A 16,861-nucleotide genomic window follows, 5' to 3' on the forward strand; every position below is an offset into this window, starting at 1 on the left:
GAAGGGACCACTCATGGCCATGGAACGACCTGCTGAGATAGTCCGCCAACTTGTTCTGTATTCGATGGAGGTACAATGCTTGCAGATGTATCAAGTGCTCTACACAGAAGTCCCACAGCATGAGGGCTTCCTGGCACAAGGGAGAGGAACATGCACCCCCTTGTTTGTTGATATAGAACATCGCCCATGGTGTTGTCTGTCATAACGGATTCACAACTCCCTATTAAGTGGGCTTGGAAAGTCTGGCATGCCAGGCGTACCACTCTCAGCTCTCTGACACTGATACCGTGTGTTCTGAGTTCTCCCAAATGTGCTCCCCAGCCCAGAGCTGATGCATCCATCACTCGCAAGAGGAACGGGTGAGGGCTGGTGAACGGGACCCCTGCCCATACTACTTGTGGGTCGAGCCACCACAGGAGGGAGTCTAGTACCGGGAGAGGCAGGGTTACTATCCTGGCCAAACTGTCCCGGACTGGCCGATACACTAATGCTAGCCATGCCTGAGGAGGTCAAAGTCTGAGTCTGGCATGCTGTAGTATGTAGGTACAAGCCGCCATGTGTCCCAGCAGTTTCAGGCAATTCCTTGCTGTGGTGGTGGGAAACTGCCTGAGACTTCGAATTATGTTGTTCAGAGGCCGAAACCTTGCTTCCGGGAGGTATGCCCTGGCCTGTCTTAAATCCAGTACCGTCCCTATGAACTCTATCCACTGAACAGGGGACAGAGTCGATTTCTCCATATTGAGAGGAAGGTCCAATTCGTTGAATGTTGTTCTTATAAAGTTGACTTGTGCTTCCGCTTGAGTCCTGGATTGGTCCTTGATCAGCCAATCGTCAACGTATGGGAACACCTGCACAGGAACGCAGCCATGACTGCCATGTACTTGTTGAACATTCGAGGTGCTGCTGACAGGCCGAATGGGAGGACAGTGAACTGGTAGTGGGTGCCGTTCAGCACAAACCTGAGGTATTTTCTGTGGGATGGAGTTATTGCTATGTGAAAGTACGCGTCCTTCAAGTTGAGGGCGACATACCAGTCTCCTGCATCCAATGATGGGATGATGGAGGCCAGAGAGACCATGCGAAACTTGAGTTTCTTCACGAACCTGTTGAGTTCTTGCAGGTCTAGGATGGGCCTGAGCCCACCCTTGGCTTTTGGTATTAGGAAATACCAGAAATAGAAGCCCTTGCCGTTTTGCTCCTGAGGAACCTCTTCCACTGCCCCTAACAAAAGGAGCAAGTGCACCTCCTGTATAAGGAGTTGCTCATGAGAGGGGTCCCTGACGAGGGATGGGGAATGGGGGTGGAAGGGCGGGAGGGCACAGAATTGGATGGAGTACCCCCTCTCTACCATGCGGAGCACCCAGCAGTCCAAAGTGATACAGAACCATGTACGGTAGAAAGGGGATAATCGAGATGAAAGGGTAAGGCGGGGTAGATCCAGTTCTTGCTCTGGTGCACCATCCTCGACCACACCTTCAGAAGGTTGGTTTGAGGCCGGAAGGTGGCTTGGGTTGGCCAGAGTACTGGCCTGGGGATGGGTGCAGCCTTTTTCTGCCACTCCTATTCCTCCTCTAGGAACTGTACTGTTGGTTCTGTTGATAGAACCGCGGAGGAGACTCAGCCTGAAATGCTTTCTCTGTCTGGTGGGAGTGTGTAGGCCCAAGGATTTGAGGGTGGCTCTGGAGTCTTTCAGGCTATGTAGCCTTTTATTTGTCTTCTCTGAAAACAGAGGGGAGGTCCTGTATGGTCTGCTGGACCTCGTATGGGAGACCAGAGACCTGGAGCCAGGAGCCCCTTCTCATAGCCACCCCTTTAGCCATGACTCTCATGCTGGCATCAGCACCATACAGCGCCACCTGGAGGGAAGCTCAGGAGATTAGCTTGCCCTCTTCAACCAAGGCCAAAAACTCGGCACAGGGGTCTAGGGGGAGGAGCTCCACAAATTTTGCCATTGCCGCAAAGGTATTACAAGAGTACCGGCTGACAATGGCCTGTTTGTTGGAAATTTGCAGCTGCAACCCACCAGAAGAATAGAGCTTTCTCCCGAAAAGGTCGAATTGTTTAGCCTTCCTGTTTTGGGGGGAGGGCCCTTGGAAACCTTGCTGCTTGTGCTAATTAGCGGCATCCACAACAAAGGAATCAGGTTGAGGGTGTGAATAAAGGCGTTCATAACCCTTAGAGGGCACAAAATATCGCCATTCATTGTGCTTGGCAGTGGGTGGCAATGAGGCTGGGGTCTGCCACAAGGTTTTTGTGGTGTCTGCAATAGTTTTATGACTGACAGGGCAATACGGGACGGTCCAGAGGACTCGAGGATATCCACCATGGATCGGAGTCCTCGACCACCTCCTCTGCCTTGATGCCCAGACCCTGGGCAACCCAGCACAGCAACTCCTGCAACACCCAATTGTCTTCAAGTGCTGGGGCTATGGCGGTGCCCGCCAGACCCTCGTCCAGCGACAGCGAGGAGGAAGCCCCACAGAACAGCGGCTGCTCCCTGCCATCCGTGCCCAAGGAGTCCCGTGACTCTTGGGGATCCTGGACAGGCGCCAATGTGGACGGTGCCGTGCTCTGGCTGTTGGCACCGAACTTGGTGCCAATGTCAGCATCAGCACCGCTGCCGGTGGCGCTGTCTGTGCCGGAGCGGTAGAAGTCTGCCTCTGCCTCCGCCTCCAAAATCTCTGAAAAGGAGGACCATAGAGGAGCCAAGCCTCGGGACACCGATAGTCAGGAACTTGGGGACTGAGTGGGCTCTCTCTCCGGAGGTGCCAGTGCCGGAAGGTGCCGTGGAGAAGGAGAGCACCTGGACATCATCACTGGCTTCCCTCTTGATTGCACCTGGGGTTGCAGTGGTGTCCTAGGGGCTGAGAACAGAGCTGTGAGATGCAGCAAGTCTTGAGCTGCCTCAAAAGCCTCTGGTGTTAAGGGGAGTGGCAGTTGCTGGCCAGTAGGATCTGGTGGGCCCAAAATCAACTGCCTTGCCTGGGCAGGAATCCACGTGGCCCTGCCAGGGGACCTGGTGCTATGGCTCAATTGGGGTCTCTCAGCCGTCGGCTCCTTAGATTTGGCTGGGGGAGAACACTCCCTATTCCGGCATCTTTTTCTTCTGAGGCACCAGCGACTGAAACCAGTGCCTAGCCGCTGATTAGCCCCAGGAGGAGCCGGGCCGGTGCCGAGTGTTTTGGGAGGAGTCCTTTCTTGGCACCGGTTCCCAGGATGATGGTGCCAGGGCACTCCGCGCCGACGAGGACGTACTGGGTGCGGGATCTGCCGACCCCGGATCTGAGTGAGGGTGAAGAGCTGCCTCCATTAGGAGAACCTTAAGCTGCTGTTCCCTTTCTTTAATAGTTCTGGGATGGAACTCACGGCAGATCCTACACCGGTCCTTTTGGTGACCTTCCCCAGGCACCTTAAACAAGAAGCGTGGCATGCGCTCAGCCGTGAAGAACTATGTACAATAACGGAGATAAAAGCGCTTGCTAAGCAAGGACTATGGGACACTCCAACTAACTATCACTGGTGATAAGAAGGAACTGAGGGGGTGGTGGGTTGGCAGGGCTCTATACTGAGCGCCATGAGGGCATGACTCCAGTGGGCACCAGGCCAACCTGACAGATGCTGCTGTGGGAAAAATCTTCCGGCTACAGTGCACATGCGCGCGTACACACCTGATTGGAATTGACATGAACAAGCACTTGAAGAAGAACTAGTGGTTAGTTATGACTTCTGATTGTATTCCTAGAGCTATTAATGACATACTGTATGACCTCTGACAATTATTTTTTCTTTGTTGTCTCAGTTTATCTGTAAAAATAATGGGCTACTATTTCATTAACCTCCTACATGTGTGGTAGGCCTTATTTCTGAAGTGTTTTGAGACCCTTTAAAGGAAAGTTACCACAGAAGTGCAAAGGGTTATTTGACAATGTCATAGAATCATAGAATATCAGGGTTGGAAGGGACCTCAGGAGGTCATCTAGTCCAACCCCCTGCTCAAAGCAGGACCAATCCCCAACTAAATCATCCCAGCCAGGGTTTTGTCAAGCCTGACCTTAAAAACATCTAAGGAAGGAGATTTTACCACCTCCCTAGGTAATGCATTCCAGTGTTTCACCACCCTCCTAGTGAAAAAGTTTTTCCTAATATCCAACCTAAACCTCCCCCACTGCATCTTGAGACCATTACTCCCTTGTTCTGTCATCTGCTACCACTGAGAACAGTCTAGATCCATCCTCTTTGGAACCTCCTTTCAGGTAGTTGAAAGCAGCTATCAAATCCCCCCTCATTCTTCTCTTCCACAGGCTAAACAATCCCAGTTCCCTCAGCCTCTCCTCATAAGTCATGTGTTCCAGTCCCCTAATCATTTTTGTTGCCCTCCGCTGGATGTTTTCCAATTTTTCCACATCCTTCTTGTAGTATGGGGCCCAAAACTGGACACAGTACTCCAGATGAGGCCTCACCAATGTTGAATAGAGGGGAATGATCACGTCCCTCAATCCGCTAGCAATGCCCCTACTTATACATCCCAAAATGCCATTGCCTTCTTGGCAACAAGGGCACACTGTTGACTCAGATCCAGCTTCTTGTCCACTGTAACCCCTAGGTCCTTTTCTGCAGAACTGCTGCCTAGCCATTCGGTCCCTAGTCTGTAGCGGTGCATGGGATTCTTCTGTCCTAAGTGCAGGACTCTGCACTTATCCTTGTTGAACCTCATCAGATTTCTTTTGGCCCAATCCTCTAATTTGTCTAGAAGAAAGAAAAGGAGTACCAGTGGCACCTTAGAGACTAACCAATTTATTTGAGCATAAGCTTTCGTGAGCTGTAGCTGTATTTTGTGAATACAGACTAACACGGCTGCTACTCTGTAATTTGTCTAGGTCCCTCTGTATCTTATCCCTATCCTCCAGTGTCTCTACTTCTCCTCCCAGTTTAGTGTCATCTGCAAACTTGCTGAGGGTGCAATCCACACCATCCTCCAGATCATTTATGAAGATATTGAACAAAACCGGCCCCAGGACCGACCCTTGGGGCACTCCACTTCATACCGGCTGCCAACTAGACATGGAGCCATTGATCACTACCTGTTGAGCCCAACAATCTAGCCAACTTTCTACCAACCTTATAGTGCATTCATCCAGCCCATACTTCTTTAACTTGCTGGCAAGAATACTGTGGGAGACCATGTCAAAAGCTTTGCTAAAGTCAAGGAACAACATGTCCACTGCTTTCCCCTCATCCACAGAGCCAGTTATCTCATCATAGAAGGCAATTAGATTAGTCAGGCATGACCTGCCCTTGGTGAATCCATGCTGACTGTTCCTGCTCACTTTCCTCTCCTCTAAGTGTTTCAGAATTGATTCCTTGAGGACCTGCTCCATGATTTTTCCAGGGACTGAGGTGAGGCTGACTGGCCTGTAGTTCCCAGGATCCTCCTTCTTCCCTTTTTTAAAGATGGGCACTACATTAGCCTTTTTCCAGTCATCCGGGACTTCCCCTGATCGTCATGAGTTTTCAAAGATAATGGCCAATGGCTCTGCAATCACATCCGCCAACTCCTTTAGCACTCTCGGATGCAGCGCATCCAGACCCATGGACTTGTGCTCATCCAGCTTTTCTAAATAGTCCTGAACCACTTCTTTCTCCACAGAGGGCTGGTCACCTCCTCCCCATGCTGTGCTGCCCAGTGCAGTAGTCTGGGAGCTGACCTTGTTTGTGAAGACAGAGGTGAAAAAAGCATTGAGTACATTAGCTTTTTCCACATCCTCTGTCACTAGGTTGCCTCTCTCATTCAGTAAGGGGCCCACACTTTCCTTGACTTTCTTCTTGTTGCTAACATACCTGAAGAAACCCTTCTTGTTACTCTTAACATCTCTTGCTAGCTGCAACTCCAGGTGTGATTTGGCCTTCCTGATTTCACTCCTGCATGCCCGAGCAATATTTTTATACTCCTTCCTGGTCATTTGTCCAATCTTCCACTTCTTGTAAGCTTCTTTTTTGTGATTAAGATCAGCAAGGATTTCACCGTTAAGCCAAGCTGGTCGCCTGCCATATTTACTATTCTTTCTACACATCGGGATGGTTTGTCCCTGTAACCTCAATAAGGATTCTTAAAATACAGCCAGCTCTCCTGGACTCCTTTCCCCCTCATGTTATTCTCCCAGAGGATCCTGCCCATCAGTTCCCTGAGGGAGTCAAAGTCTGCTTTTCTGAAGTCCAGGGTCCGTATTCTGCCGTATTCCATATACCATTTCACATATCCAGGCACACAAAAAGATGCAGTCACCTTTTGATCCCATATATGTGTGTAAGTTCTATGATATTAATAGAGAGTCTGAAAGCTAAGTTTGAGCAGGAAATATATTGGAACCTGTTAAACGTGGCTCCTAGGTGTACGGGTCCCATAAAAGAAATGTTAGGATTATAACACCTCCAAACAAAAAATCCATTAGGAAACGATGCTTTTAATGATCCGAGTTATTTACAGGGTTTATAATGTAAATATTAGGTTTACGGTCTTCCCAGAATTTCTACATAACCCAGATACTAGTTATTCATTAACTGAATCTTGTAAATAGGTTTTCATTTTGAGATCTGGTGTTTCCAAAATGGAAGGGCAAGCATTTGTCGCACTGCTGGTCATTTCCTCACTTATAGTGTTAGCAGAAAATACTGATCACAAGGTATTTAGTCTGTTTGTTATTGAGAGCATGCCTAATCTGGTTTCCTAACTTTTCAACAGAATGTAAGTGATGAATGAATGTTCAGTATTCAGTCATGTAATGCAACTCATTTATGTTGGAACCATTAGCCATTCTATGTACCCATATACTGTGGTGTGACAAGGGAGGGGTCTATCCAGGGCTTTCTTCTGGTTTGTTGAAATGTAAGTAGGAATTAAAGGATTTACAGATTTGTCTGATCATACTTTTCCCTGGGAATGTTAAGTATCCATTTGTGTGATCAATCTTGGAGGGAGATGTATTGGGTCTTGGGGAGTAAGTTCAATGGAGTTGCCACTGCTTACATCAGGGCTGAGTTTGGTCCATTAAAATGCTACCTTCTTTAGTGGAAATAATTAGTTTCCATGGGATGTGAAGGAGGAAGGCAATTAGTTTCTTTTAATACTTTGAAGCTGAAAATGTGTTTAATGTAATGTCACAAATTTATCAAAGGGGAGGGGTAAATGGCCTAATTAAACGTAAGCTAAATTTTAGAAAACATGTTTAAATGTTTGTTTATTTCTGATGATAAAATGAACTCATACATTGGAAAATCTCACAAACTGTTATAAAACAATTTTCCTGTGGCGTGTACGACATGCTATATTGATGGATGCTTTTGAAAAAGAAGGTTGGCTTCCTAGGATGCTAGGTACCAGGGAACACTGCAGAGGGGATGATATACTTAGCCTTGGGGTTGTGGGGGGAGTAAAGAAAAGTTCAGAAATTGCTCTCTAATTCTGCTCTTCTGGAAGACACATGGGGCTAAATTCTCTCCTGCATCTGAGATTCAGTGGATGGAGGGTAAAGGCAGGTGGTCTGACCAACACCTTGGTTCTGTGGGCCAGTCTACATGCTGGCTGTGGTATGAGTTAGAGCAGTCTTGGGATTGCTCTAACTCAGTGGTTCTCAACCTGTGGCCCGTGGGCCACTTGCAGCCCAGTCAGCACACAGCTGCAGTCTATGTGACATCCTCAGGGCCGTACAGGTAGTATTGGACGCAGCCCACAATGGTAAATAGGTTGAGAATCTCTGCTAACTTATGCCCAGTGTAGTGGACCATACATCATCTGAGGATTGGCACAGCAGAGCGCCACCCTGAGCTGACCCTATAACAGGTTGTGTGGTCATTGGGGCAACTGACTTTTTCCATGAACTGAGAACTCTGCCCCTGCTGGAGGAATTCTCAGCTGGCCAGTTATGACCAGAACCCACCCGAGCAACAGAAATAAACCAAACAGAAAATGACTCCGTCTCATGAAGTGATGGAGAAGAGATCTAGAAGGAGAGAGTCCAGGTCTCTTCCATCAAAGGGAAAGTTACTACACAGTGTGATATAAGATGTTTGAAGATGGGAGGGGGAGTAAACACAAGAAGATTTATTTGGGGGCTACTGGGAACCCCCACAAAAATGGCCATAATTATTTTCCTTCTATTCTTTCAGGGCTTTGTTTTTACCCACTTGTTTTGAATGGAGCTAGAATTGACTCCGCTGGTTCTGTTTTGCCACAGTAACTCTGATTTCTGTGAAGAGTAACAGGTGGAATTTGCTTCAAGTGAGCAGCGAGGCAAGAAGCCAAGGGCCTCAGCATTTGAGAACTGTGACCATCTCACAGCAGCTGCTCTCCTCAGTGTGGCAGTCCATTTAGATCTCTCTGTCACTCACTGTGAATTAAGGCAGTACTTATGAGCAGTGATTGTTGCAATGATGGTGTAGTGCAGTGGGTCTCAACCAGGGGTAGGTATACCCCTGGGGGTATGCAGTGTCTTCCAGGGGGTATTCAACTCATCTAGATTGGTGTTTCTCAACCTGGGGGTTGCAGCCCTGGGATGTCATGGGATGGGTTTAGGAGATCACAAGTGCAGGGCCAGCAAGCAGGGCAATTGCCTGGGGTCCCACATCACAGGGGCCCCTGCAAAGCTAAGTTGCATGCATCAGTCCCACTGCCTGGGGTTCGGGCTTCACACAAGGCTCAAAAGTGAAAAACAGGCTCAAGTATCACACTGAAATGTAAGTACAATATTTATATTCCAATCAGTTTATTTTTCATTATATGGTAAAAATTAGAAGGTAAGTAATTTTTTAGTAATAGTGTGCTGTGACACTTTTGTATTTTTATGTCTGATTAGTAAGCAAGTAGTTTTTAAGTGAAGTGAAATTTGGGGTACTCAAGACAAATCAGATTCCTAAAAAGGTGTACAAGTAGTCTGGAAAGGTTGAGAACCACTGGTGCAGTGATAGGATTGTTATTTCTTTAAAAGGTTTGAGCACTCTTGTGGTGCTCACTATCTTCCAGAAGCTAGCCAGAGCAACAGTGTGAATACAGTACACAGCTGGGCCTTGCATGTTGTTTATATTTGCTAAATACAATTATTTGGACCCCACCTTGCCTGGGTGGTCCTTCATATTGACACAATACATGCTTTAATGTATGGCCCACAGAGGCTAAGGGCCAGGACAGCAGTGAAACAAAAGGTAATATCCAGCAGCCAAAAGAGAGATACACCTGTGATTACTCTTAGTTTGGCTTATTCTTTGAATTCAGTGGCAGTACTTCAGGCAATCTACCGGGGGGGACAGTACAGGGGAAAGTTTTTAACCCTTTGCTGTTAGGGGGAGCAGACATGGGTCCGGGCACAATTTGTAGTCTGTTTATGACAACAGTAAGTTAATTCATCACGATTTAATTTGTTGATATATGCAATGTACTTTGTAGATGATAGCACGATCATTGCTAGTCATTGTCCCATAACAGTGTGGATTGAAATCTTAATTAGCCAATCACATTGCTTCCTCCTCCATCCTACAAATATTCTGAAGTTGTTTATCTTGCCAAATATCTTTGTTTGTATACCATTATCTTGGCTGATGTCTACACAGTTCTGGCAACAGCTATAGAACCAGCAAAAGAGGCAACAAATTATTTATTCCTGGGTGTTTTGAATTGCTTTATAGCTGACAGGATGGTGAGCACAACATGTCTTGGGTCGATGATGTTGGCTGACTGCTAAATTGTGCTCAGCAAACTGTAAACTTATCTAACTCAACTATTCACAATTATGTTCAAATGTGATTAAAAACTTGTCATGAAGACATGCCTTTGACTGTGAAGAAACTGACAGCTTTAAAATGGATGCTATGTATAAATTATAGAGGTGAATGATTATTTTAATTAGTAATCAACTAGCAGTTTAAAAGATTTGCAGGTTCAGTTTGCAGAAGTAAAAAGATATATGTACATCCATTTTAGACACTAAACTCTTTATTTTATATGTAATTTTGCTACTAACTCTAAAAGATGCTGTTGGTTGTGATTCAACTTAGATTTACAGTCTTGTCATGACTCTGCTTATCAAAAAATGCTGTGTCTGTTGAACTCCGACTTAAATCTTTCCATTCATTTTGCGGAAACACTGCCACCCACACACTGGCAAATTCTTTTGGATCAGTCTACAGCCCCACATCACATATGGAAAAACACCTTTAATAAAACAAGAACATCCCAAGAGTTTCCCAGTGGAGCTGCTTGATGAAATTTTCACAGGGAAAGCCTGTTAAGGAAGCTGAGTTAAAGTTGTAAAACAGCAATTTTTTTTCTAATCATGATTGGGCTTTGAAAGAGTTACATAGTTTGAAATAGGTGCATTTCAAGGGCACCTTCAGTCTGTGCAAACAGAGAAGACAGCCCACACAGGGCTCTAACCTGCCAAACATTACATGTGACCAGAAGCTACTGGCTTGCAAAATGTGCAGCTAAGTCCTACTTGAGAGAGAGAGGATTTAAAAACAAGGAAGACAGTCTGGCTCTCTGGACCAAATACCTAAAGGGGCATCAACAGGGTGTTTAATTCTGTGAGCCAAGTCCTCTCCTGGTGGTCAGGTCAGGTAGTTGTCCAGCATCATAATCACCCAATGAGGGAAGAAATTTCAGAATGCCTTACTGTTCAGCTAAAGCCCTCTGTGGAATAACTTATGCAGAACAGGCCACAGGTTTATGTACAATAGAATTGGTTATTATGGGGATGTGAATAAAGAGCAAGCAGTGAGCAAGCTTGATCATGGATTTTGAATGGAAAATCACAGGACTCACTGCTATTGTGAATTGAGTGGAAAATCTTGTAGAGATCATGGTCTCAGCATGACACCCTGTGTGATCCTCAGTTGAAGCCACAAATGATTAATTCTGTTTTGCCTTTTAAAATAGGATCAGTCTGCCTTTTCCATCAGTCTCAGCTCTTTTACCTCAGATAGGAAGCCAACAGCCCACTGCTGCTTCTAGAGAGCTGAACATTACACCAGCCTCCAAACCCCCTCACTATTTGATGCTACATTTCATTATAGTGGTAGCTGAATTTCACCACCCTGTCTATTTCAATGTGTTTCTTTTTTTCCCCAGAATGCCATTGAAATCCACAGCCTGCATGTGGACTCTACGGTTACGTCTCGATTTGCTCATACTGTTATCACCAGCAGATTTGTCAACAAGGTTAATGAATCCCAGGAGGCTGTTTTTGAAGTGGAATTACCTAAGACAGCTTTCATCACTAACTTCAGCATGTAGGCTCTTCTGCTACATCTAATACTAATAATGTGGGTCTCCGTCTGTGGTGTATTAGACCATCAGTGCACCTTTCTGATGATACACTGAGTGTAACATTCTGAAAAACCAGTTGTGGAACACTGGAAGGGCAGTTGGCTCTTCAGAGGTTCTCTCACACAATGTCTGCAGACTGAAAAAGTCGAGAATGAAAATTGGATATAATATAGTGATGCTCAATAAATTAGCCTGCCTGCTGTGCAAAGTTTATTATATCCCTAGCAAGATGGTATATTTAATTGCAGAAATTTCAAGAGGTCAGTGCTGCTTGATATTCCTGCTGCATGACCTCTAACCTCATCAAAGGGTCTCTGAGGGTACAAAAACAATGACACCATGGCTCTCTAGTGAGCTGTGGTGATTGGAGGGAGATGGGACTTAAGGGCTTCCTGTGCAGATGCCCTGAGAACCACAGGGCACTGTATTGCCCCTTCCCTTTTCACAGACCAGCAGAGCCCACCTCTCAGTTTTAATATTTTAAAACATTTTAGGTCAATTGATGGAGAAACATATCCGGGAACAATAAAGGAGAAAGCATCTGCACAAGAGCAATATGACATTGCGGTTTCACACGGTCAAAGTGCCGGCCTTGTCAAGTAAGCAGCAGTTCTGATTCACTATTATTTCCTCTGATTTTCAGTTTCAATATTATGGATTGGGTTAAACTGCATTGAAACTGATGGGTATAACAGCTTCCTTTCATTCAGAAGAAATGTACAAAGCAATTGAGATCCCTTATCGAATAGATAGCTGTAACAATTGAATGGGGGGGCTCTGTCCAAAACAAATCCACATGCAGGTCTGGAGTAGGAGTTAATACTGCAGAGATAGGTGAGGGAGTTCTACTGTGATCTGATAAACTCAGAGGCCGGAGATTGGATTGGAGGGGTGTGTGTTCAAGTGAAGCAGCACTAAACACCACAGAAACAGACTAAGGCTTTGTCTACACTACACAGCTTTTAGCGATATGGCCATGTCGACACAGCTGTGCTGCTAAAAGTCAGGTAACGCAGCTGCTGTTTGTTGGCACTTTTGCCAACCAAATACTTCCACTCCCAGCGAGCAGTGTTCACGTTGTCAACAGGAGAACACTCCTGCCGACAACGCACTATTCACACTGACTCTTGCTGCGGCAAAACTTTTGTCTTTTTTTTTAGGGGGGAGGGAGGGTTTAGCACCTCTGAATGACAATAGTTTTGTTGCTCAATTGTCAGTGTAGACATAGCCTAAGGTTCTGTCTACGCTAGAGACCTTACAGCAGAACAGCTGTATCGATGCAGCTGCACCACTGTAAGATCTCTTGTGTAGCCCTCTATGGTGATGGGGGAGAGCTCTCCCATCGTCAGAACTAAACTACCTCCAAGAAGTGGCAGTAACTATTCACACTACCACTTATGCTGGCGAAACTTATGTCACTCAGGGGAGTGTTTTATTCACCTCCCTGGGTGACATAAATTTTGCCAACATAGGTGGTAGTGTAGATATGGCCTCAGAGAGTGAGCACAATGCCAAGGAGATGGCAGAACAAGCTCTGGGTACACAGCCCTAAGAAAAAGCCTAGAGCGAGCTTTAGGAGGCTGAGTACTGGCTTGGAAAGGTGAGCAAAGAAAAGCTCCTGCTGTTTGATTTCCCCCTGGGTTCAAGGAAACAGGACTTGGTGCATTATTTGTAAATAAACAGGATTGTATCAAAGAAATACATTGCTCCATCGTTAATTTCTCTTCCTAACTGAAACAACCTGCAGGACCCCAAATTTTGGCTAAACACTCAGGTGAAAAAGGGATACCACCAAAATGCATTTCAAATCCATGGCAAAATGAAGAAAAAACAAACAAAAAAACCCTGTCTCTTACACAGAGTAATTTTTGCTGATTTTAAGGTCAGATCAGTTTTAAAAATCCATCACTTTAAAGAGTTGCTAAATTAAAATTGATCTAAGCAATAGGTACAGCGAGGGAAATTATTCATAGCCCACCCAGAAATGGGCTAGGATAGAAGGCTCTATGGACTGCACTGGGGAGTAACAGTATGCGCAGGCATAACCTGTTGTAGGTTCAGGACTTAAGAATGCTTCAGAACTGTAGGCAACATTGCACTGAAGGAGAATATTCAGTCTGGGCTTCCAGTTATTCAATCCTACCACCACTCGCATTAATTCCAACTCCAGTGCCTCTAGGTTTCTACTACAAATCTAAACTCATCGCCTACATATAGACTAAATACTGTACACTAAAAACTTTGAAATGGTAAGTAACTCTCTGTGGGATGTGAACAAGTCTTATTTACATTAAACAAAGTGACCTCTCTCTCCTTGGCTGTGCCACTTGACTACTCTTTAACCCAGACAAATGGAAACTTTGGCAACATCCCCTGAAAATATCACAGTAAAAAGCTAAATGTCAATTTTGCTTATTTTCAGAACCACCGGAAGGAAACTAGAGCAGTTTCATGTCTCAGTCAACGTTGCATCAGACAGTAAGGTTACCTTTGAGCTGATATATGAAGAGTTGTTGAAGCGACAGCTGGGGAAGTATGAATTGTTATTTAAGGTCAGACCCAAGCAGCTTGTTAAGCACTTTCAGGTAAGCTATACCTAGAGGCTTTAGGAATAAATGCTGCTACCTTGTTTGGGCAACCCTGCAGCTGCCAAGTGATGCTGACCTATTTTCCTTCTTTCCTTCAGATTGATGTCCACATCTTTGAACCCCAGGGTATAAATTTCCTGGAAACTGACAGCACCTTTATGACAAATGAGTTAACTGAAGCTCTTACAAAGGTGCAGAATGAGACCAAGGTAAAACATCATCAGGAAAATTATATTAAAGCTAATATTAAAAAAATTATATAATACATAGGTTGGGAAAAGAGTGTCTGTACATCTGGGTATAGTGCTTAGATTATCCACAAATATAAAGCTAGTTTTTAAAAGTCATATGATACCTAGAGTACATAATCAGCAATAACCCAAATTTAGGTGAACAGATTTAACAATACAGTTTAGACATTGCGGTTTAGATATTAGAATCCGAATACTAGGGTACATCACCCATGAAAAGTTGTACAGAGATTCAGTGGTGGAAAGCAAAATATATCAATGAGTGAAGATTGTCCCTCACTAATTGAGAATTAGGTTGGTTGTCCATTTAGAAAATACAATCCATGAGGAAAGCATTTATTACTTTCCTGACTGCGCTTCTCACTGGCACTTCAGCTCATCCCTCCTGTTATTGCCAATGTCCAGTTATGTGTTCTATGTAGATGTCCCTCGACCACCTGGTGGCGTCTGACACCATGAGTTGCCGCATCCATCAGCGGAGCGGAGCGTTGACTGATTCCGCATTCTCTCAGCACTCGCTCGTTACTGGGGTCCCATGCCCCTAAGGCTCCGACGATCACCGCGTGTGTCTGGACCTGGTAACCTTTAGCTCTCAAGGTTTCGGCCAGAGGGGCATATTTCTCTACCTTTCGAGTAATGCTAATGGGAATTTATCTGTTATTTTTAGTTGCTATTTATTTTTGTGATTAATCTTAATTTAGTTGCTTTTGTGTTTAATTTTCAGGCTCATATTTTATTTAAACCAACAATAGCTCAACAAAAGAAGAGTCCTGAACTTGAGGAAACCCTCCTAGATGGAGACTTTATCATACGTTACGATGTTAAAAGGAGTGTCAGTGCAGGAGATATACAGGTAACAAATATATGTCTGGAAGTGCAAATGAGAGAGATCATCAGGGGTTGATAGATTCTGAAAGTGCTACAGTACAATTAAAAAGTGTAAAAAGTAAAGGAGGACTTGTGGCATCTTAGAGACTAACCAATTTATTTGAGCCTAAGCTTTCGTGAGCTATAGCTCACGTCATCAGATGCTGTAGCTCACGAAAGCTCATGCTCAAATAAATTGGTTAGTCTCTAAGGTGCCACAAGTACTCCTTTTCTTTTTGCGGATACAGACTAACATGGCTATTCTTAAAAAGTGTAGTCATCAATCCAGAGGGAGTAGGAGTTGAAGGTAATCAGTAAACCCAGAAAAAGCTCTCAGCACTATCCATTGACAAATTAGTTTTATATTGCATCATATTATTTTTCTGTAAAGAGGATTTTCAAATGCTGGCAGATCTAAGGATTAGTTGCCAGTCTCTTTTGAAAATGAGATTAACTGAATTTGATTTAGACAACTGTTAAACAGTAATTACTTGTATATATTCTAACATTTATCTTTATTTACATTGTAAAACAATTTTAATAAGATTTTTGTTATAAAAGTTTGTGGACCAACACATGCCTTGTAACAGGGTGGGGCATTCACCGGCACTGCGGCTCCTGCTGGTCAGTCCAGGAATTAGCTCATCCAGCTCAGGAGCACCCTCCTCTAGCCGGTTTCTCCCCTGCCCTTACCTGCCCTCTGCAGTCCCTTTATCTCCACCAATTCAGGCCCCACATCCCTCCGGGACCACAGTGCCCCTTACCTTGGGGTGCTGCCCCGCTGCAGTGTCCCCACACTCTGGGTCTCCCTTCCCAGGGGAACCCCCAAACTCCCTACACCCACTTTGCCTCAGTGGCTACTGCCAGTCGTCATCTAGCCCCTTCTGTCAGGGGCAAACTGCAGTCTGAAATGGCCACTCATCACTGGCAAGGGGGTTGGACCAGCTGCCTTTTCTTGCCCAGGCTGCCTCCCTGCAGCCCTAGTACCTCCTCAGGCCTTTGCCACAAGGCCTCAGCCTGGGAGGTCGCCAGGGCAGAGCTCCCCAGCTCAGCCTGCCCTTTCCCTGTACTGCTCTGTCCAAGGTACCCCTGTCTCTCCCAGGCAGCTAAGTCCTTCTTGCTCCACTACTGGAGCAAGACTCACTTCCATCTCTCTTCAGGAGCCCTTCCTATAGTGGCCCAGCCGGGCCCTGATTGGCTGCCCCAAGCCCGCTCATGATTGGCTCCCCGGGGCAGCCCTTTCCCAGGGCTGTTTTTAACCCCTTCCAAACCGGAGCGGGGTGACTGCCCCGCTTCATCCTAATTAAGTGAATAATATGCAATTCACTTTCTATATAATGTTACTAATTTTATATACATGGATATGGAAATTATAAAAATGGAAATTATAAAAATGGAAATTATAGTTAACAGGTTGCCTAGATCAGTGTTGCTAAATAATTTAAAAAAAACCACCCTCAAATAGATAGTGAAGTTGTTAATTAGATTATTTTTCAGCTGTTTTAGATAAATTGTGTTTGTGGTATGTATATGAGAGAGTGCCTGATTCTCCATCCTGTTACTTCAGACTTATGCCATGAAATTACCCAAGTATCAAGCAGGTGCCACTGAGTGAACAATCTCATCTGCTCTATCTATGCATATGCCACATGCACAGTTTACCTAAACTAGTTAACACCCAAAAGAATAACTTTATTCTCTATTTTTGAGGGGGTTTTCATTTTTATTTAACAAATTATAATTTGAACCTCAAATTATATTTTATTAAATAGATGTTAAAGTGAAAACATTTTGTACTGAAATGATGTACTAAATGATTCATGTAACTGAGGCTCATTCAA

At 45.0% G+C, this 16,861-nt stretch overlaps 1 protein-coding gene across 1 annotated transcript in view; it reads left to right on the forward strand.

The window, feature by feature from the left end:
* Positions 1 to 9,344: 9,344 nt before the first annotated feature.
* LOC140915172 (inter-alpha-trypsin inhibitor heavy chain H4-like) overlaps positions 9,345 to 16,861 on the forward strand; it is a 41,105-nt gene continuing 33,588 nt past the window's right edge. The window contains exons 1-6 of the mRNA XM_073354750.1: positions 9,345 to 9,383; positions 11,117 to 11,277; positions 11,809 to 11,913; positions 13,737 to 13,899; positions 14,001 to 14,111; positions 14,878 to 15,006. Of these exons, the coding sequence (XP_073210851.1) occupies positions 9,345 to 9,383; positions 11,117 to 11,277; positions 11,809 to 11,913; positions 13,737 to 13,899; positions 14,001 to 14,111; positions 14,878 to 15,006 (708 nt within the window). The remainder of the gene's footprint in view (positions 9,384 to 11,116; positions 11,278 to 11,808; positions 11,914 to 13,736; positions 13,900 to 14,000; positions 14,112 to 14,877; positions 15,007 to 16,861) is intronic.

The sequence above is a fragment of the Lepidochelys kempii genome, chromosome 7 (assembly GCF_965140265.1).
Source record: "Lepidochelys kempii isolate rLepKem1 chromosome 7, rLepKem1.hap2, whole genome shotgun sequence".
Taxonomy (NCBI): Eukaryota; Metazoa; Chordata; order Testudines; family Cheloniidae; genus Lepidochelys; species Lepidochelys kempii.